A 22,736-nucleotide genomic window follows, 5' to 3' on the forward strand; every position below is an offset into this window, starting at 1 on the left:
GCCTCTGAAGGAAGTTTCCTTTTCTCGCCTGTCACAGAAAGTGGCGTTTCTTGTTGCGATCACATCGCTTCGGCGAGTGTCGGAGCTGGCAGCTCTGTCGTCCAAGGCTCCCTTCCTGGTGTTCCACCAGGACAAGGTAGTGCTGCGCCCCATTCCGGAGTTTCTCCCTAAGGTCGTATCCTCGTTTCATCTTAATCAGGATATATCCTTGCCTTCCTTTTGTCCTCATCCGGTTCACCGGTATGAAAAGGACTTACGTTTGCTAGATCTGGTGAGAGCACTCAGAATCTACATTTCCCGCACGGCGCCCATGCGCCGTTCCGATGCACTTTTTGTCCTTGTCGCTGGTCCGCGCAAGGGGTTGCAGGCTTCTAAAGCCACCCTGGCTCGATGGATCAAAGAACCAATTCTAGAGGCCTACCGTTCTGCGGGGCTTCCGGTTCCTTCAGGGCTAAAAGCCCACTCAACCAGAGCCGTGGGTGCGTCCTGGGCATTACGACACCAGGCTTCGGCTCAACAAGTGTGTCAGGCAGCTACCTGGTCGAGTCTGCACACTTTCACCAAGCATTATCAGGTGCATACCTATGCTTCGGCGGATGCCAGCTTAGGTAGAAGAGTCCTGCAGGCGGCAGTGACACCCCCGTAGGGGAGGGCTGTTTTGCAGCTCTAACATGAGGTATCTCTTTACCCACCCAGGGACAGCTTTTGGACGTCCCAATCGTCTGGGTCTCCCAATAGAGCGCTGAAGAAGAAGGGAATTTTGTTACTTACCGTAAATTCCTTTTCTTCTAGCTCTTATTGGGAGACCCAGCACCCGCCCTGTTGTCCTTCGGGATTTTTTTGTTGTTTGCGGGTACACATGTTGTTCATGTTGAACGGTTTTTCAGTTCTCCGAAGTTATTCGGAGTTAATTTGTTTAAACCAGTTATTGGCTTCCTCCTTCTTGCTTTGGCACTAAAACTGGAGAACCCGTGATACCACGGGGGGTATAGCCAGAAGGGGAGGGGCCTTGCACTTTTTAGTGTAGTGCTTTGTGTGGCCTCCGGAGGGCAGTAGCTATACCCCAATCGTCTGGGTCTCCCACTAAGAGCTAGAAGAAAAGGAATTTACGGTAAGTAACAAAATTCCCTTCTTTAACCCCTGAAAATCTTCTCAAAAGTCGGGGGTCGTCTTATATGGCAGTGCACGGTGCTGCATGAGCCCATTGTTTAGTAATGCCATCTGAACGGTCCCCTTCTTACACACAATAAATATTATTCTCACCTGTCCTCTGTTCACGCGGTGCCTCCAGCTTCTTCTGGCAGACCGCAGGCCCATAGGACTCTTCACGTTAGTGTCCTATACACAGGGCCGCTGCCCTCATAGCTTTACTGCAGTTGAATGGTTTGTGGTGCCATAAAGCATTCAACTGCAGTAAAGCTATGAGGGCAGCGGCGGGGCCCCCTGTACAGGACGCGATCATGGAGGGGTCTAAGGGCCTGCGGTCCGCAAGAAGCACTCCTCCCTGATTACGTCCCTTACACGGGGCCACTGCTGTCAGCGCTTTACTGCAGTTGAATGCTTTATGGCATTGCAAAGCATTCAACTGTAGTAAAGTCATGACAGCAGACAGCAGCCCCGTGCATCGGACGCTATCACGGAGGGGTCTATGTGTCTTGCGGTCTACAAGAAGCAGCTGAGGTCACTGCGGGAATGGAGGAGAAGTGAGAATAATGTTTAATGGTGTGTATACAACGGCATAATAGGGGACAAGAAGGAGACGGTAAGAGGGCATTACTAAACAATGGGCTCATTACTTCAAGGGGGGAAAAGGATGGGCACATTACTGCAGGGCACATTACTGCAGTGCACATTACTCGGGTTGGCTTATACTAGATTTATATACGGTATATCCCAAACTCTATATTTTAACTGGACAAGTTGAGGGTCGTCTTATACGCTGGAAAATCCAGTATATCTACATTATGGTATCAGTAATAACATTATCTCGGGACGCAAAAAACAAGCCCTCATACAGCCCCATTACCCAATTTTTTATTGATGATTTGTGCTTTTTTTTTTTTTTTTTTTTAAGCAGCATTTAGAAATTTTCTCCTGCTAATCCAGCACATGACATGATTATTTTTGTCCTGCTATTCAAAAGTACAGCTCATCCCGCAAAAAAACAAGCCCTAATATGGCCTTGTTGAAAGAACAATAAATAAAAAGGAAGGGGTTAATGAGATGTGCGGGTAAAAGGTGAAGCCATCAAGGTCGTTCTTAGGTGTCATCATGTGTAGTCCTTCATTGCGGCCTTACTGCGGAGCTCAGGCCATTCTGGGTATATACAGCAGTTTCCAGTGTGTATGATTTGTATATGGGAATGTGTGCAGTAGTTTGGCTGCAAACTTTGTTGTTTTACGGGCAATATTTATAATAACATTCTTATGTTTTTGTTTTTTTTTTTTATTTATTTTTCCCCTTCTCTAAATTTTAGCATTTGGAAGCACTGCTTCGTCAGATACGTAGTATTATAGAAAAACACACGGACACGGACGTCTTAGAAGCTTGTTCGAAAACCTATCACGCCCTCTGTAACGAGGAGTTCACAATATTTAACAGAGTCGACATTGCAAAGAGTCAGTTAATTGACGAACTGGCGGATAAATTTAATCGCCTCCTTGAGGACTTCCTGCAGGAGGTTTGTTGTTAATGTATTAATTGCTGTAGTAAGTAGACATTAAATGGGAATTCCCGCGATAACACTCATAAGCTTCCACGTTTATATGTGATACATGTACTATCGCAAGGACCTACCCACCAGTAAGTAGATCAAGGTCTTGAGTCAGATTTTCCTCACCACACAACCTCTGAGGGGGAATTTGGAGGATGAACATGCTTTTTGAAAACCCATGAACTTGGCAAACTTCTTTCCTGACCTTGATTTCATCAGTAGTATTATACAGTGCCTTGAACAAGTAATCATACCCAATGACCCTTTTCTACATTTTTTTCATGTTACACCCACAAATGTATTTTATTGGGATTTTATGTGACATACCAACACTAAATTGCAAATAATAATAAGTTTCTTTGTCGCTCCATTGGGAGACCCAGACAATTGGGTGTATAGCTTCTGCCTCCGGAGGCCACACAAAGTATTACACTTTAAAAAGTGTAACCCCTCCCCTCTGCCTATACACCCCCCCCGTGCATCACGGGGTCCTCAGTTTTATGCTTTGTGTTGAAGGAGGCACACATGCACTCATGCTCCCATTTTAGTCAGCAGCAGCTGCTGATTATATCGGATGGAAGAAAAGAGGGCCCTAACAGGGCTCCCGGCATGCTCCCTTCTCACCCCACTAAGTCGGCGGTGTTGTTAAGCTTGAGGTACCCATTGCGGGTACACAGGCCGGAGCCACATGCCGTTTTCCTTCCCCATCCCTTAGGGGCTCTGGGAGAAGTGGGATCCTATCCGGTCATCCAGGCACTGGGACCGGGCTCCCTCCGCAGCCCCTGTGGGATTCTGACGGACAGGAGACTGAGTATCATCAGGGACAGGCCCTGCATCTACAGGTACTCTGTGTCCCCTTGGGGACGGTGCATGGAGCACCTTGACCTCAGACGCTGCAGCGACTGCGGTGTTGGTATGAGACCGGGACTACCGCGCCGACCACGCCTGCTTGCCGGCCGCGGTTTTAACTTTAGTCCCCGGCTTTTGCGGCCTAGTGCCTTAAACTCCCGCCCCCGGGCCTGCCAGTCAGGGGGAAGGGCGGGACGGTCGGTCTGACGCCGACAGTGAGGGCTGGAGCACACTTGGCTGTCCTCCGCCCCCCTCACTATTCACTCTGGGGCACCAGATTCCCGCACTTTTGTAGTTACGCCCACGGCTCCCTCCTCCCCTGTGAACGCCGACAGCCATGTTTTAAGCACATTCTGCCGGTGGAGGACTTCTGGCAGCACCTCTGGGAGACCCAAGGCAGGGAATCTGGTGGCCACACACTGCTTGAGCGGTCGGTAAGCCAGGTGGCTTCTTCCCACCGGTGCTGGGCCCCCTAGAGTGCTGAACTGTATATATATATATATATATATATTATATTTGTATACATTTTCTCGGTTCGGCTGTACTGTTAGCTTGTGGCTATATATCCCTCAGTGATCACTCTCCTGGGAGACTACAGCATGTCGTTCACAAGGAGCAAGGGTGCCAAGACACAGGGTTATTTTGCAACCTGTACCTCTTGTGCGGCTATGCTACCTGCAGGTTCCACCTAACCTCACTGTGAGCAATGCTCGGGCCATGTGGCACTCGCTCAGCCGGAGCCTGGGGCACTGGTGGGACCCTCGGCCCAGGTAGAACCGCCGGCTTCCCCTGTCCAGGCGGCAGGGACAGAGTTTGCAGCTTTTGCTGAGAAACTCTGAGTCACTTTCACAATCCATGGCTCAGTCTATGGACAAATGGTCTGCTAAGATACTAGAAGCTTTGCAGCCCAGACCGGCCCTTACACAGGCCCCGGGCACTGCGGGATCGCCCCCAGGCCCCTCTCGGTCTGCGACGAAGCGTGCTCCTGGGGTGGCCTCTAGTTATTACGTGGAGGACTCCGGCACGGACCGCAGTCCCAGACCGGCTAAGTGGGCTCGCTTAGAATCTTCCCCGACTTAATCACGCTGTTCGGGGTCTCAGCTTGAGGACTCTCTAGAGGATGAGGCGGAGGTCGCAGCCCAGGACTCTGACCCTGACGTTGCTCTCAATCTTGATACACCTGAAGGGGACGCCATAGTAAATGACCTTATAGCGTCCATCAACCAGGTGCTAGATCTTTCTCCCCCAACTCTACCTATAGAGGAGTCGGCAGCACAGCAGGAGAAGCACCAATTTAGGTTTCCCAAACGTACTCGGAGTTTTTTCTTCGATCACTCGAACTTCAGAGATGCTGTCCAGAAGCACAGGGCTTTCCCGGACAAGCGCTTTACTAAACGCCTTAATGACACACGTTACCCCTTCCCCTCTGACGTAGTTAAGGGTTGGGCTCAGTGTCCCAAGGTGGATCCTCCAGTCTCTAGATTGGCGGCTAGATCCGTAGTAGCAGTGGCTGACGGTTCAACGCTCAAGGATGCCACGGACAGGCAGAGCTCCTAATGAAATCCATCTATGAAGCCATAGGCGCGTCCTTTGCCCCAGCCTTTGCAGCAGTGTGGGCACTCCAGGCTATCTCAGCTTGTCTGTCTGAGATTAATGCGGTCACCCGTACCTCTGCTCCGCAAGTAGCGTCTTTAACGTCTCAGGCGTCGGTATTTTCATCCTACGCCATGAATGCTGTCCTGGACTCGGCTAGCCGTACAGCGGTAGCATCCGCCAATTCGGTGGCAGTCCGCAGGGCCATGTGGCTACGCGAATGGAAGGCAGACTCTGCTTCCAAGAAGTTCTTGACCGGTTTGCCCTTTTCTGGCGACCGATTGTTTGGCGAACAATTGGATGAAATTATTAAGCAATCCAAGGGAAAGGACTCGTCCTTACCCCAGCCCAAACCAAAGACCTCAGCAACGAAAAATTCAAGCGAGGTTTCGGTCCTTTCGGCCCTCAGCCAGGTCCCAATCCTCATCGTCCAACAGGCCACAGAAGAGCCAGAGAAACTCTTCTGCATGGCGGTCTAAGTCACGTCCTCCAAAGACCGCCGGAGGCACCGTCTCCGAGGCGGCCTCCTCATGACTTTCGGCCTCCCCAAACCGCATCCTCGGTCGGTGGCAGGCTCTCCCGCTTTTGCGACGCCTGGTGGCCACATGTCCAAGACCGATGGGTGAGGGACATTCTGTCTCACGGTTACAGGATAGAGTTCAGCTCTCGTCCTCCGACTCGTTTTTTCAGAACATCTCCACCCCCCGAGCGAACCAAGGTCATGGCATCCGTGGTGGCGGTCCTACACTCTCAGGGCCACTCGGTGATCCCTTACTTAGACGATCTCCTAGTCAAGGCACCCTCCCGGGTGGCATGTCAACACAGTCTGACCGTGGCTCTGGAGACTCTCCAGAGGTTCGGGTGGATCATCAATTTCCCAAAGTCAAAATTGACTCCGACCCAATCACTGACTTACCTCGGGATGGAGTTTCACACTCTCTCAGCGATAGTCAAGCTACCGCTGGACAAACAGCGTTCGCTGTGGTCACGACGGACGCGAGTCTGTCAGGGTGGGGAGCGGTTTTTCTCCACCACAAGGCTCAGGGAACCTGGTCTCCGACAGAGTCCTCCCTTCAGATCAATGTTCTGGAGATAAGGGCAGTGTATCTAGCCCTAAAAGCGTTCCATCGGTGGCTGGAGGGCAGGCAGATCCGCATACAGTCGGACAACGCCACGGCGGTCGCGTACATCAACCACCAGGGCGGCACTCGCAGTCGTCAAGCCTTCCAAGAAGGTCGGCGGATTCTGCTGTGGGCGGAGGCCACAGCCTCCACCATCTCCGCGGTTCACATCCCAGGCGTAGAAAACTGGGAAGCAGACTTTCTCAGTCGCCAGGGCATGGACGCAGGGGAATGGTCTCTTCACCCGGACGTGTTTCAAGAGATCTGTTGCCGCTGGGGAACGCCGGACGTCGATCTTATGGCGTCTCGGCACAACAACAAAGTCCCGGCATTCATGGCACGGTCTCAGGATCACAGAGCTCTGGCGGCGGACGCCTTAGTTCAGGATTGGTCGCAGTTTCGACTGCCTTATGTATTCCCTCCTCTGGCAATGCTGCCCAGAGTGTTGCGCAAGATCAGGTCCGACTGCCGCCGCGCCATCCTCGTTGCTCCAGACTGGCCGAGGAGGTCGTGGTACCCGGACCTGTGGCACCTCACGGTGGGTCAACCGTGGGCGCTCCCAGACCGACCAGACTTGCTGTCTCAAGGGCCATTTTTCCATCTGAATTCTGCGGCCCTCAACCTGACTGTGTGGCCATTGAGTCCTGGCTCCTAGCGTCCTCAGGGTTATCTCAAGAGGTCATTGCCACTATGAGACAGGCCAGGAAACCAACGTCAGCCAAGATCTATCACAGGGCTTGGAGGATCTTCTTAGCCTGGTGCTCTGATAAGGGGTTTACCCCCTGGCCGTTTGCCTTACCCACGTTTCTTTCCTTCCTTCAATCCGGAATGGACAAGGGTTTGTCTCTCGGCTCTCTCAAGGGACAAGTCTCGGCGCTTTCCGTGTTTTTTCAAAAGCGTCTAGCCAGGCTTCCGCAGGTCCACACGTTCCTGCAGGGAGCTTGCCACATAGTTCCACCTTACAAGCGTCCGCTGGAACCCTGAGATCTCAACAGGGTTCTACGGGCTCTTCAGAAACCGCCTTTTGAGCCGTTGCGGGATGTCTCTCTATCACGTCTTTCGCAGAAGGTGGCATTTCTAGTGGCAGTCACATCACTCCGAAGAGTGTCAGAGCTTGCAGCGCTGTCATGCAAAGCCCCCTTCCTGGTATTTCACCAGGATAAGGTGGTTCTGCGTCCGGTCCCGGACTTTCTCCCCAAAGTGGTGTTCCCTTTTCATCTCAATCAGGATATTTCCTTACCTTCATTTTGCCCTCATCCAATTCACTAATGTGAAAAGGATTTGCATTTGTTAGATCTAGTGAGAGCACTCCGGATCTACGTGTCTCGCACGGCGCCACTGCGCCGTTCTGATGCGCTCTTTGTCCTTGTCGCTGGCCAGCGTAAGGGGTCGCAGGCTTCCAGGTCAACCTTGGCTCGGTGGATCAAGGAACCGATTTTTGAAGCCTACCGTTCTTCTGGGCTTCCGATTCCTTCAGGGCTGAAAGCCCATTCTACCAGAGCCGTGGGTGCGTCCTGGGCATTGCGGCACCGGGCGACGGCTCAGCAGGTGTGTCAGGCAGCTACGTGGTCTAGTCTGCACACTTTTACAAAACACTATCAGGTGCATACCTATGCTTCGGCGGATGCCAGTCTAGGTAGGCTAGTCCTTCAGGCGGCGGTTGCCCACCTGTAAGAGGAGGGCCGTTGTTGGCTCTTTTTATCAGGGTATTCTTTTACCCACCCAGGGACTGCTTTTGGACGTCCCAATTGTCTGGGTCTCCCAATGGAGCGACAAAGAAGAAGGGAATTTTGTTTACTTACCGTAAATTCCTTTTCTTCTAGCTCCTATTGGGAGACCCAGCACCCGCCCCTGTTCCCTTCGGGCTGTTGTTCTTTTGTGTACACATGTTGTTCATGTTGAATTGTTCTTTTGGTTCATGTTTTTAAGTTCTCCGAACATCCTTCGGATTGAATTTACCTTAGACCAATTTATAAGTTTCCTCCTTCCTGCTTTTGCACCAAAATTGAGGAGCCCGTGATGCACGGGGGGGTGTATAGGCAGAGGGGAGGGGTTACACTTTTTAAAGTGTAATACTTTGTGTGGCCTCCGGAGGCAGAAGCTATACACCCAATTGTCTGGGTCTCCCAATAGGAGCTAGAAGAAAAGGAATTTACGGTAAGTAAACAAAATTCCCTTCTTTATTTCTATAGCACCAACATATTCCGCAGCGCTTTACAATTCAGAGGGGACATGTACAGACAATATGAGACAATACAAAATAACTAAATTCTGATACCTGGAGGAGTGAGGGCCCTGCTCGTAAGCTTAGTCTATGAGGAAATAGGGGAGACACAAAAGGTGAATGGGGGGAGAAAAGCTTGTCATATATGGTCCAGCCATCGATTTAATAGGGGATTCAAAAGCAGCTGCATGAACCAGTCGGTGAGAATTTATACAGGTACAGGGGACGAGAACTGGAAGTATTTGTCAAGTGTAAAGGAAACGATATATAGTTTCTTTGTCGCTCCTAATTGGGAGACCCAGACAATTGGGTGTATAGCTATGCCTCCGGAGGCCACACAAAGTATTACACTAAAAGTGTAAAGCCCCTCCCCTTCAGCCTATACACCCCCCGTACTGCTACGGGCTCATCAGTTTTTATGCTTTGTGCGAAGGAGGCAGACATGCACAGCATAGCTCCACAGCTTAGTCAGCAGCAGCTGCTGACTATGTCGGATGGAAGAAAAGAGGGCCCATGACAGGGCCCTCAGCATGCTCCCTTCTCACCCCACTCTTGTCGGCGGTGTTGTTAAGGTTGAGGTATCCATTGCGGGTACGGAGGCTGGAGCCCACATGCTGCTTTCCTTCCCCATCCCTCAATTGGGGCTCTGGGTGAAGTGGGATCCCATCGGTCTCCAGGCACAGGAGACCGTGCTCCATCCACAGCTCCTGAGGACCCTGCTGGATAGGAGCCGAGTATCGTTCAGGGACATGGCCCTGCTACTTGGAGGTACTCTGTGTCCCCGTGGGGACCGCGCACAGCAACACTCCAGCATTGCTGGGTGTGCTAGTGCACCGGGGACAGCAGCGCTGGCTGCATTTGTGCCACTATACACTTCAGCGTCGCTGAGTGTGTTTGTGTCTTTCTTCCCGCCCCCAGCCCTGCCAGTCAGGGGAAGGGCGGGACGCTGTACAGGTCGGCAGCACTGAGGGCTGGATCATGCTTTGCATACTCCACCCCCCTCACTCTGCACAGTGGGGCACCAGTTCCCGCACTTTTCTGGGTCACGCCCACGGCTCCCTCCTCTCCCCAGGACGCTGGCAGCCATTCCTCTCAGCTCTGCTAACGCTGGAGAGGAGAGACAAGCTCAAAGAGACCCAGGCAGGAATTCTGGTGCCCACACAAACGCTTTGCGCAGGCGGTAAGCAGCACCTGTGGTGCTGGCCCCACTAGTGCAGAAGTGTATTTATAGTTTATATGATTATAGTCTATACTTTACACTGTAGGGTGCACTGTTGATTTGTGGCTATATACCCTCCTGTATTGCTCAGAGGAGACAACAGCATGTCGTCCACAAATAGCAAGGGTGCCAAGGCACTGACTTACTATGCTGCCTGTGCAGCATGTACGGCTATACTGCCGGCAGGTTCCACTGACCCTCATTGTGTGCAATGCCCGGCCCCTGTGGCACTTGCTCAGCCAGAGCCTCTGCTAGGGGTGGCCCAGGGAGAACCACCTGTTAACACTGTCCAGGTGACAGGGACGGAGTTTGCAATTTTTACTGAAAGACTTTCTGAGACTATGGCTAAGATATTAGAAGCCTTGCAGTCCAGGCCGGCATCTCAAGCCATGGGCACTGTGCAATCATTGCACCCTGGTCCCCCTCAGTTGGAACAGCAATGTCTTCCTGGGGTGTCTCATGGATCCCAGGGTGAGGTCTCTGACACGGACCGCAGCCCCAGACCGACTAAGCGAGCTCGCTATGAAATTCCCTCGACATCATCACAATGTTCAGGGTCTCAGCGAGAGGACTCTCTGTATGATGAAGCGGAGGTAGCTGATCAGGATTCTGACCCTGAAGCCGCTCTCAACCTTGATACTCCTGATGGGGACGCCATAGTGAATGATCTTATTGCGTCCATCAATGAAATGTTGAATATTTCTCCCTCAGCTCCTCCTGTGGAGGAGTCAGCTTCTCAGCAGGAGAAATTCCGTTTCAGGTTTCCCAAGCGTACAAAGAGTATGTTTCTGGACCACTCTGACTTCAGAGAGGCAGTCCAGAAACACCGAGCTTATCCAGATAAGCGTTTTTCCAAGCGCCTTAAGGATACACGTTACCCTTTTCCCCCTGACGTGGTCAAGGGCTGGGCTCAGTGTCCCAAGGTGGATCCTCCAATCTCCAGACTGGCGGCTAGATCCATAGTTGCAGTGGAAGATGGAGCTTCACTCAAGGATGCCACTGACAGACAGATGGAGCTCTGGTTGAAATCCATCTATGAAGCTATCGGCGCGTCTTTTGCTCCAGCATTCGCAGCCGTATGGGCACTCCAAGCTATCTCAGCTGGTCAGGCGCAAATTGACGCACTCACACGTACGTCTGCGCCGCAGGTGGCGTCCATAACCTCTCAAACGTCGGCATTTGCGTCCTACGCTATTAATGCTGTCCTGGACTCTGCGACCCGTACGGCGGTTGCAGCCGTCAATTCGGTGGCAATACGCAGGGCCTTGTGGCTGCGGGAATGGAAGGCAGATTCGGCTTCCAAAAAGTGCTTAACTGGATTGCCATTTTCTGGCGACCGTTTGTTTGGTGAGAGATTGGATGAAATCATCAAACAATCCAAGGGAAAGGAAACATCCTTACCCCAGGCCAAACCAAAAACACCCCAACAGAGGAGGGGACAGTCGAGGTTTCGGTCCTTTCGGGGTACGGGCAGGTCCCAATTCTCCTCGTTCAAAAGGCCTCAGAAGGATCAGAGGAACTCCGACGCATGGCGGTCTAAATCACGCCCTAAAAAGACCGCCGGAGGTGCCGCTACCAAGGCGGCTTCCTCATGACTTACGGCCTCCTCACACCGCATCCTCGGTCGGTGGCAGGCTCTCCCGCTTTTGCGACACCTGGCTGCCACAAGTAAAAGACCGTTGGGTGAGAGACATTTTGTCTCACGGTTACAGGATAGAGTTCAGCTCTCGTCCTCCGACTCGATTCTTCAGAACATCTCCGCCTCCCGAGCGAGCCGAGGCTCTTCTGCAGGCGGTGGGCATTCTGAAGGCAGAAGGAGTGGTGGTCCCGGTTACTCTTCAGCAACAGGGTCACGGTTTCTACTCCAACCTGTTTGTGGTTCCAAAGAAGGACGGGTCCTTCCGTCCTGTTTTGGACCTAAAACTGCTCAACAAACACGTAAGGACCAGGCGGTTCCGGATGGAATCCCTCCGCTCCGTCATCGCCTCAATGTCCCAAGGAGATTTCCTAGCATCGATCGATATCAAGGATGCTTATCTCCACGTACCAATTGCTCCAGAGCATCAGCGCTTCTTGCGCTTCGCCATAGGAGACGAACACCTTCAGTTCGCGGCACTTCCGTTCGGCCTGGCGACAGCCCCAAGGGTTTTCACCAAGGTCATGGCTACAGTAGTTGCGGTCCTCCACTCTCAGGGTCACTCAGTGATACCTTACTTAGACGATCTGCTGGTCAAGGCACCCTCTCAAGAGGCATGCCAACACAGCCTCAACGTTACTCTGGAGATTCTCCAGAGTTTCGGGTGGATCATCAATTTTCCAAAGTCAAATCTGACACCGGTCCAATCACTGACATATCTTGGCATGGAGTTTCATACTCTTCCAGCGATAGTGAAGCTTCCGCTGGACAAACAGCGTTCACTACAGACAGGGGTACAATCTCTCCTTCAAGGTCGGTCACACCCCTTGAGGCGCCTCATGCACTTTCTGGGGAAGATGGTGGCAGCAATGGAAGCAGTCCCTTTCGCGCAGTTTCACCTGCGTCCTCTTCAGTGGGACATCCTACGCAAGTGGGACAGGAGGCCGACGTCCCTAGACAGGAACGTCTCCCTCTCTCAAGCAACCAAAGCTTCCCTTCGGTGGTGGCTTCTTCCCACCTCATTATCGAAAGGAAAATCCTTCCTACCCCCATCCTGGGCGGTGGTCACGACGGACGCGAGCCTGTCAGGGTGGGGAGCAGTTTTTCTCCACCACAGGGCTCAGGGTACGTGGACTCAGCAAGAGTCCTCACTTCAGATCAATGTTCGGGAGATCAGGGCAGTGTATCTTGCCCTAAAAGCGTTCCAGCAGTGGCTGGAAGGCAAGCAGATCCGAATTCAGTCGGACAACTCCACAGCGGTGGCTTACATCAACCACCAAGGTGGGGCACGCAGTCGGCAAGCCTTCCAGGAAGTCCGGCGGATTCTGCTGTGGGTGGAAGCCACAGCATCCACCATATCCGCAGTTCACATCCCGGGCGTAGAAAACTGGGAAGCAGACTTTCTCAGTCGCCAGGGCATGGACGCAGGGGAATGGTCCCTTCACCCGGACGTGTTTCAGGAGATCTGTTGCCGCTGGGGGATGCCGGACGTCGACCTAATGGCGTCACGGCACAACAACAAGGTCCCAACATTCATGGCTCGATCTCAAGATCACAGAGCTCTGGCGGCAGACGCCTTAGTTCAGGATTGGTCGCAGTTTCAGCTTCCTTATGTGTTTCCTCCTCTGGCTCTGTTGCCCAGAGTGTTACGCAAGATAAGGGCCGACTGCCGCCGCGCCATCCTCGTCGCTCCAGACTGGCCGAGGAGGTCGTGGTACCCGGATCTGTGGCATCTCACGGTCGGCCAACCGTGGGCACTGCCAGACCGACCAGATTTGCTATCTCAAGGGCCGTTTTTCCATCTGAATTCTGCGGCCCTCAACCTGACTGTGTGGCCATTGAGTCCTGGATCCTAGCGTCTTCAGGATTATCTCAAGAGGTCATTGCCACTATGAGACAGGCTAGGAAACCAACGTCCGCCAAGATTTCCTCCCTAAGGTGGTATCCCCTTTTCATCTCAATCAGGACATCTCCTTACCCTCGTTTTGTCCTCATCCAGTTCACCAATGTGAAAAGGATTTGCACTTGTTAGATCTGGTGAGAGCACTCAGACTCTACATTTCTCGTACGGCGCCCCTGCGCCGCTCCGATGCACTCTTTGTCCTTGTCGCTGGCCAGCGTAAAGGGACACAAGCTTCCAAATCAACCCTGGCTCGGTGGATCAAGGAACCAATTCTCGAAGCTTACCGTTCCTCGGGGCTTCCGGTTCCCTCAGGACTGAAGGCCCATTCTACCAGGGCCGTGGGAGCGTCCTGGGCCTTGCGACACCAGGCTACGGCTCAGCAGGTGTGTCAGGCAGCTACCTGGTCGAGCCTGCACACTTTCACGAAACACTATCAGGTGCATACCTATGCTTCGGCAGATGCCAGCCTAGGTAGGCGAGTCCTTCAGGCGGCAGTTGCCCACCTGTAGGACGGAGCCGTTACGGCTCTATTATGAGGTATTATTTACCCACCCAGGGACTGCTTTTGGACGTCCCAATTGTCTGGGTCTCCCAATTAGGAGCGACAAAGAAGAAGGGAATTTTGTTTACTTACCGTAAATTCCTTTTCTTCTAGCTCCAATTGGGAGACCCAGCACCCGCCCCTGTTTTTGTATACACATGTTGTTCATGTTAAATGGTTTCAGTTTCTCCGATATTCCTTCGGATTGAATTTACTTTAAACCAGTTTATAATTTTTTCCTCCTTCTGGCTTTTGCACCAAAACTGATGAGCCCGTAGCAGTACGGGGGGTGTATAGGCTGAAGGGGAGGGGCTTTACACTTTTAGTGTAATACTTTGTGTGGCCTCCGGAGGCATAGCTATACACCCAATTGTCTGGGTCTCCCAATTGGAGCTAGAAGAAAAGGAATTTACGGTAAGTAAACAAAATTCCCTTCTTTCTAAATATTTAAAAAATTCAAACCTGAAAATTGGGATGTGCGTTTTTATTCAGCCCCCCTGAATCAGTAATTTATATGACCATCTTTCCACAGACCTGAGCAAAGTGCGGCCCGCCTGCCGCATCTGGTGCTATGGCTGTTTCAGTCTCGCAGGTGGACTGAGACAGCTGAAGAGCTGAAAACCGAGACCTATGGGCCGCAACATGTCCTCTCAACCGTCAGCATGCATGTCCTGTTATCACTAGCGGTGATAGCGGTGAATACATTGGTGTAGGACGTAGCTGTTGACTCCTTATACTATTAATCAGTGTCTTCAACTGAAACAGCAGGCGCAATGACGTCACATCATTGTGTCTGTTATGAGGAGAGTTAGTGCACCACGTGGCACTGGGGGAACGGAAATGATAAATGTGTGTATGTCATGTGTCTGTATATAGGACCACTATGTGAGGGCACATACTGAATATATTGAGGCTATGGAGGTGCACACGCTGTATATAGGGGACTATGTGAGCGTCATACTGTATATAGCAGCTATGTGGGGGCTTAGCCCCTATATTCAGTATAAGTCTCTACCTAGCCACTATATACAGTATGTGGGAACTTATTCTGTATATAGGGGACTATTTGATGGGTTTACACTATATATAGGGGCTATGTGGGGGTTCATACAGTAGAGGGATGTAGACTATGTAAACATGCTGTCAGAGATATAATGGATTGTGTAGATCAAAGCATACTCGTGTGTGAATGGCCCAGTCACAGTCCAGACCTAAATCCCGTTGAGAATCTGTGACCGGACTTGATGATTGCTGCTCACAGAAGTCTCCATCCAATCTCACTGAGCTAGAACAAGTGTGCAAAGACGAATGAGCAAAATTTCAACCTCTAGATGTGCAGAGTTGGTAGAGACCTCCCCCAAAAGATTTGCAGCAGTAATTGCAGGCAAAGGTGGTCCTACAAAATACTGACTCATAGGGACTGACTGCGCATGTGACGCCCTGGCCGGGCCAGGTAGTCACAAATAGGCCCCTGCACAACACGTTCCCTCACAGGTAACAGCAGACAACCTTTAAATCCTAGTCACCCCCCTCAGGGCTAGATGGACACACCAGGAGGCGGAACCAGGCGGTTGGAAGACTCCCACCAAGGAGTCTAGACAGCCTGGAGCGGGAAAACAAGGAGTTGCGTTTTGGAGTTCAAGTTGGAGAGGAGTGTGGGCCGGAGCTGGGTGCAGCTCCAGCAGAGGCGAATACCCCAGATTGAACAGTTCCAGGGTAGGAGCCCTGGTGCCATTGGCTAGGAGGCAGATGGCAGATTCCGTCTGCAGGAGCCGGGAAGACTGCTCGGTGGAACCAAGGTGGACTGGGACAGGGTAGTGGCCCGCCGGTACCGACCCGGGGAACCGACTCGGAAACCGTAGCACACAGGGGGGGTACTTGGACCCTGAAGCCAAGTCCAGAAGCTACTGGAACTGGTTAATTCACCGATTGAGGCCGGGACTAGAGGTCCTGTCCCATCCAAAGTCCCTATTAGAAGACAACAGCCCACCAAGGGGGATAAAAGGCCACCGCCAAGGCTCAGAGATCCCACGGGCCAGCGTCTGCTGGCAAGGGCTCCTTAGGCCACATCCAGCCGGGAGCGGAGTCCTGAAGTTGCAGGCACAGGCAGTCCACCTTTCTAAAAAGGTGCAGGAGAAAGACAGAGACCACCAGCCGAGTGGGGGACCAGAACGCAGCCGGCTGCGGGCACTGACCACCATCACCTTGGTTTACCAGAGACTCGTGTGTTTCTTTCATAGTGAGTACACCAACACCCTATGGTCACCCATCTCCATGTACCAAACCCCAACGGGCCCCGGGGCCACCATCCCTGCCCACGGAGCGGTTAACAACTTGCTGCATAACATCTCCCCCTGGTGCCCCGTAACTGCAGCGGTGGCGTCCAACCTCACCACATCCCGGGGGTGGCGTCACGAACCTAATATGGCTCAGCCTGTACATATACATCCTACATCTACCATCCCCCACCCTTTTCATTCGGAGTGTCTGTAGGACCCCCTGTGTCCGGAGACCCTCGAGCCACCCACTGGAAGGTCCGGATCTGAGCAGCGGCAGGCTGCCGGCACGGGGGCGGCACACATGCACGTCACAACTTTCAGATTTATCAGTTTCTTAACCCTTCACAAATATCTTCTACTTCTTGTTGTTGGTATGTCAGGCAAAATCAAAATTGAATGCATTTAAGTTTGAATAACCTTTTTCTTCAGCGCTCTATTGGGAGACCCAGACGATTGGGGTATAGCTACTGCCCTCTGGAGGCCACACAAAGCACTACATTAAAAGTGCAAGGCCCCTCCCCCTCTGGCTATACCCCCCCGTGGTATCACGGGTTCTCCAGTTTTAGCTTTGTGTGCGAAGGAGGTCAGACATTCCATGCATAGCTCCACAGATTTTAGTCAGCAGTAGCTGCTGACTATGTCGGATGGAAGAAAAGAGGACACATATAGTGTTCCCAGCATGCTCCCTTCTCACCCCTGGATGGTGTTGTAAGGTTGAGGTACCTATTGCTGGTACAGGGCTGGAGCCTGACATGCTGTTTTCCTTCCACATCCCCTTGTAGGGCTCTGTGGAAGTGGGATCCTGCCGGCCTCTCAGCTCTGATGCCGGGCTCCATCCACAGACCCATTAGAACCTGTTGGATTCGGAGCAGGAGTACGATCAGGGACAGGGCCCTGCATCTTACAGGTACTCTGTGTCCCCGGCAGGCACAGACACACTCCGGGCTGGCTGGGTGTTATAGTGCGCCGGGGACCGCAACGTGGAGTTGGTGTCCCTACAGATTACTGGGGGATTGTTTGTGTTTGGGAACGCAGCGCCGACCCCCTCTGGACCGGGCGGCGCTGCTGTGACTTGTGGTGCGCCGGGGATCCGCCGCCCGCGCTTTTACGGCGGCGGCGGTTATAACTTTAGTCCCCGGCTTTTTGGGCCTAGGACGCCGGCAGCTCCGTTTCGTTCCCGCCCCCACCCTGTCATTCAGGGTAGGGGAGAGACGCTGTTCGCAAGCAGCGACGAGGGCTGGAGCCTGATTTACATGCTCCAGCCCTCTCACTTGGCACAGAGGGAAGCAGGCTTCCCGCTCTTGGCCAGGAACGCCCAGGGCCCGCCCCCCTTCCTCTCTCGAGACGCCGGCAGCCATTACATGCATGCCTGGCTGGAGGAAGGACGCAAGGCTCTGGGAGACCTGGACTAGGGGCTATCTGGCGACCACACACCCGCTTTTTAAGCGGGCGGTAAGCGATTTTTCTGTGCTGGTCCCTCTAGTGCCTCACTGTGTATCAGTGTACTGGATACAGTTATATAGATATTGTATTTCTTGCACTGTGAGGTGCGCTTCTGGCTGCATATCCCAGATCGCTCTGTGGAAGCAGCAACATGTCATCCTCAAAACGCAAGGCGGCCAAGGCAAAAAGGGCTGTGTATACTGCGTGTGCTGCATGTGGGGCTAATCTACCAGCAGGCTCTGATGACCCCCATTGTGTGCTATGCTCCGACCCGGTGCTGCTTCGCCAGCCGGAGTCAGGAGAGGTAGCGACCCAGGCTGAGACGCTTGTAAGTTCTGCCCCGGTGACAGGGACGGACTTTGCAGTTTTTGCAGATATGTCTGTATCTATGGCAAAAATCCTTGAGACCTTGCAATCTATGCATGGGGCTCAGTCTCTGGGCACGGCGAGGCCTCTGTCCTCAGGTCCCCCTTACTTGGAATGTATCCAGCCCACAGGGGGGTCCCCGGCTTCACAGGCCGAGGATTATGACTCAGATGATGGCCCCAGCCACCCTAAGCGAGCTCGCTGGGAAAGACCCTCGACGTCTTCACACTGCTCAGGGTCTCAGCGCAATCAGTCTCCCTGTGATGTGTCTGATGAGAGTGATCAGGAATCCACTCCTGGAACCCCTCTCAACCTGGATACCCCGGATGGGGATGCCATGGTAGACGACCTTATCTCAGCCATCAATAGGCTGCTGGATATTTCTCCCCCAGCCCCTTCAGCAGAAGAGGCGGCTGCGGAGCAGGAAAAGTTTCGTTTCCTTTATCCCAAGCGTAAATTGAGTGCTTTGTTAGATCACTCTGACTTCAGAGAATCAATCCAGAAGCACGACGCTCACCCAGAAAGGCGTTTCTCTAAACGATCTAAAGATACGCGTTTCCCTTTCCCCCCTGAGGTGGTCAAGCGCTGGACACAGTGTCCAAAGGTAGACCCCCCGATTTCCAAACTTGCAGCTAGATCCATAGTTGCAGTGGAGGATGGCGCTTCACTTAAAGATGCCAATGACAGACAGATGGACCTTTGGTTAAAATCTGTCTATGAAGCTATCGGCGCGTCGTTTGCTCCGGCATTCGCAGCCGTATGGGCACTCCAGGCTATTTCAGCTGGCTTAGCAAAAGTGGATGCTATCATGCATCCAGCAGTGCCGCAAGTGGCGCACCTTACCACGCAGATGTCGGCGTTTGCGTCTTACGCTATCAATGCGGTCCTAGAATCTACCAGTCGCACCTCAATGGCGTCCGCCAATTCGGTAGTTTTGCGCAGAGCCTTGTGGTTAAAGGACTGGAAAGCAGATGCTGGTTCCAAAAAATGTTTAACCAGTTTGCCTTTGTCTAGAGAGAGACTGTTTGGCGAGCCATTGGCTGACATCATTAAGCAGTCCAAGGGTAAAGACTCCTCTTTACCACAACCCAGAACACCCAAACCTCAGCAGAAAAAGTGGCAGCAGAGGTTTCAGTCCTTTCGAGGTTCGGGCAAGACACCATTTACCTCGTCCAAAGGGACTCAGAGGACGCAAAGAAACGCAGATTCGTGGCGGACTCACACACGCCCCAAGAAAGCAAATGGAGGTACCGCTTCCAAAGCGGCTACCTCATGACTTCCAGCCCCCCCCCTCCGCATCGCCGGTCGGGGGCAGGCTCTCCCGCTTTTCCGGCATTTGGATGTCACAGGTCAAAGACCGGTGGGTGACGGACATTTTGTCTCGCGGGTACAGAATCGAGTTCAATTCTCGTCCTCCAGCTCGGTTCTTCAGAACCTCCCCACGTCCAGACCGAGCAGATGCTCTGCTGCAGGCGGTGGATTCCCTAAAAGCGGAAGGAGTGGTTATCCCAGTCCCTCCTCAGGAACAAGGGCAAGGGTTTTACTCCAATCTCTTTGTGGTTCCAAAAAAGGACGGCTCGTTCCGTCCTGTTCTGGACCTAAAACGGCTCAACAAACATGTGCACGCCAGGAGGTTCCGGATGGAAACCCTCCGCTCTGTCATTGCCTCAATGTCCAGAGGAGACTTCCTTGCCTCAATAGACATCAAAGATGCTTATCTCCACGTGCCAATTGCTACAGAACATCAACGTTTTCTACGTTTTGTGATAGGAAACGACCATTTTCAGTTCGTAGCTCTTCCATTTGGTCTGGCGACAGCCCCACGGGTCTTCACCAAGGTCATGGCAGCGGTGGTAGCAGTCTTGCACTCTCAGGGACACTCGGTGATTCCTTATCTAGACGACTTATTGGTCAAAGCTCCCTCTCAGGAGGCATGCCAACTCAGCCTGAATGCTACGCTGGAGACTCTACAGTCTTTCGGATGGATCATCAACTTTCCAAAGTCGATCCTATCACCGACTCAGTCACTAACGTATCTTGGCATGGAGTTTCATACTCTAGCAGCGATAGTGAAGCTTCCGCTGGACAAGCAGCGGTCACTACAGACAGGGGTGCAATCTCTCCTGCAGGGCCAGTTGCATCCCTTGCGGCGCCTTATGCATTTCCTAGGGAAGATGGTGGCAGCCATGGAAGCAGTTCCCTTTGCGCAGTTTCATCTGCGCCCACTTCAATGGGACATTCTCCGCCAATGGGACGGGAAGTCAACGTCCCTGGACAGGAAAGTCTCGCTTTCCCAGACGGCCAAAGACTCTCTACAATGGTGGCTCCTTCCCACATCATTGTCTCAGGGAAGATCCTTCCTGCCCCCATCCTGGGCAGTAGTCACGACAGATGCGAGTCTGTCAGGGTGGGGAGCAGTATTTCTCCACCACAGGGCTCAGGGGACGTGGACTCCGCAGGAGTCCACCCTTCAGATCAATGTTCTGGAGATCAGAGCAGTGTATCTTGCTCTACTGGCCTTCCAACAGTGGCTGGAAGGAAAGCAGATCCGAATCCAATCGGACAACTCCACAGCGGTGGCATACATCAACCACCAAGGAGGGACGCGCAGTCGGCAAGCCTTTCAAGAAGTCCGGCGCATTCTAATGTGGGTGGAGGACAGAGCATCCACCATATCCGCGGTTCACATCCCAGGCGTAGAAAACTGGGAAGCAGACTTCCTCAGTCGCCAGGGCATGGACGCAGGGGAATGGTCCCTTCACCCGGACGTGTTTCAGGAAATCTGTCGCCGCTGGGGAGTGCCGGACGTCGACCTAATGGCATCCCGGCACAACAACAAGGTCCCGGCATTCATGGCGAGGTCGCGCGATCAAAGAGCTCTGGCGGCAGACGCCTTGGTTCAAGATTGGTCGCAGTTTCAGCTCCCATACGTGTTTCCGCCTCTGGCGCTCTTGCCCAGAGTGCTACGCAAGATCAGATCCGAGTGCAGCCGCGTCATACTCGTCGCTCCAGACTGGCCGAGGAGGTCGTGGTATCCGGATCTGTGGCATCTCACGATCGGTCGACCGTGGTCACTGCCAGACCGACCAGACTTACTGTCCCAAGGGCCGTTTTTCCATCAGAATTCTGCGGCCCTGAACCTGACTGTGTGGCCATTGAGTCCTGGATCCTAGCATCTGCTGGATTATCTCAGGGAGTCATTGCCACAATGAGACAAGCTAGAAAGTCGAATTCGGCTAAGATCTACCACAGAACGTGGAAGATTTTCTTGTCCTGGTGCTCTGCTCAGGGAGTGTCTCCCTGGCCATTTGCATTGCCCAAGTTTCTTTCCTTCCTGCAATCGGGGTTAGAAAAGGGCTTGTCGCTTAGCTCCCTTAAAGGGCAAGTTTCGGCACTATCCGTGTTTTTTCAGAAGCGTCTAGCACGTCTTCCTAAGGTGCGCACGTTCCTGCAGGGGGTCTGTCATATTGTGCCCCCGTACAAGCGACCGTTAGATCCATGGGATCTGAACAGGGTACTAGTTGCTCTCCAGAAGCCGCCCTTCGAGCCTCTGAAGGAAGTTTCCTTTTCTCGGCTGTCGCAGAAAGTGGCGTTTCTTGTTGCAATCACATCGCTTCGGCGAGTGTCTGAGCTGGCAGCTCTGTCATCTAAGGCTCCCTTCCTGGTGTTCCACCAGGACAAGGTGGTGCTGCGCCCCATTCCGGAGTTTCTCCCTAAGGTCGTATCCTCTTTTCATCTTAATCAGGATATTTCCTTGCCTTCTTTTTGCCCTCATCCGGTTCACCGGTATGAAAAGGCCTTACGTTTGCTAGATCTGGTGAGAGCACTCAGAATCTACATTTCCCGCACGGCGCCTATACGCCGTGCCGATGCACTTTTCGTCCTTGTCGCTGGTCCGCGCAAGGGGTTGCAGGCTTCTAAAGCCACCCTGGCTCGATGGATCAAAGAACCAATTCTAGAGGCCTACCGTTCTGCGGGGCTTCCGGTTCCTTCAGGGCTAAAAGCCCACTCCACCAGAGCCGTGGGTGCGTCCTGGGCATTACGTCACCAGGCTTCGGCTCAACAGGTGTGCCAGGCAGCTACCTGGTCCAGTCTGCACACTTTCACCAAGCATTATCAGGTGCATACCTATGCTTCGGCGGATGCCAGCTTAGGTAGAAGAGTCCTGCAGGCGGCAGTGACACCCCCGTAGGGGAGGGCTGTTTTGCAGCTCTAACATGAGGTATTTATTTACCCACCCAGGGACAGCTTTTGGACGTCCCAATCGTCTGGGTCTCCCAATAGAGCGCTGAAGAAGAAGGGAATTTTGTTACTTACCGTAAATTCCTTTTCTTCTAGCTCTTATTGGGAGACCCAGCACCCGCCCTGTTGTCCTTCGGGATGTTTTTTTGTTGTTTGCGGGTACACATGTTGTTCATGTTGAACGGTTTTTCAGTTCTCCGATGTTATTCGGAGTTAATTTGTTTAAACCAGTTATTGGCTTCCTCCTTCTTGCTTTGGCACTAAAACTGGAGAACCCGTGATACCACGGGGGGGTATAGCCAGAGGGGGAGGGGCCTTGCACTTTTAATGTAGTGCTTTGTGTGGCCTCCAGAGGGCAGTAGCTATACCCCAATCAATCGTCTGGGTCTCCCAATAAGAGCTAGAAGAAAAGGAATTTACGGTAAGTAACAAAATTCCCTTCTTTTAGGGCACTGTATGTACACTGCAGGTACAGCTATGGGTATGAAGCAATTTATGACGCAGAAACCATTGCCTAGCTAATAATGATTTTCTGGTAAGCCTTTAGTTTGCTAGAAAATCACAAGATGAAATTAAAATGCTTGTTTTCTGCAATGATCATTTCTAG

General features: G+C 52.6%; 1 protein-coding gene across 1 annotated transcript in view; it reads left to right on the top strand.

The window, feature by feature from the left end:
* STAG2 (STAG2 cohesin complex component) overlaps positions 1-22,736 on the top strand; it is a 283,462-nt gene that overhangs the window by 192,861 nt on the left and 67,865 nt on the right. Inside the window, exon 20 of the mRNA XM_075323911.1 lies at positions 2,477-2,680. Within this exon, the coding sequence (XP_075180026.1) occupies positions 2,477-2,680 (204 nt within the window). The remainder of the gene's footprint in view (positions 1-2,476; positions 2,681-22,736) is intronic.

Source organism: Anomaloglossus baeobatrachus, chromosome 9, assembly GCF_048569485.1.
Source record: "Anomaloglossus baeobatrachus isolate aAnoBae1 chromosome 9, aAnoBae1.hap1, whole genome shotgun sequence".
Lineage (NCBI taxonomy): Eukaryota > Metazoa > Chordata > Amphibia > Anura > Aromobatidae > Anomaloglossus > Anomaloglossus baeobatrachus.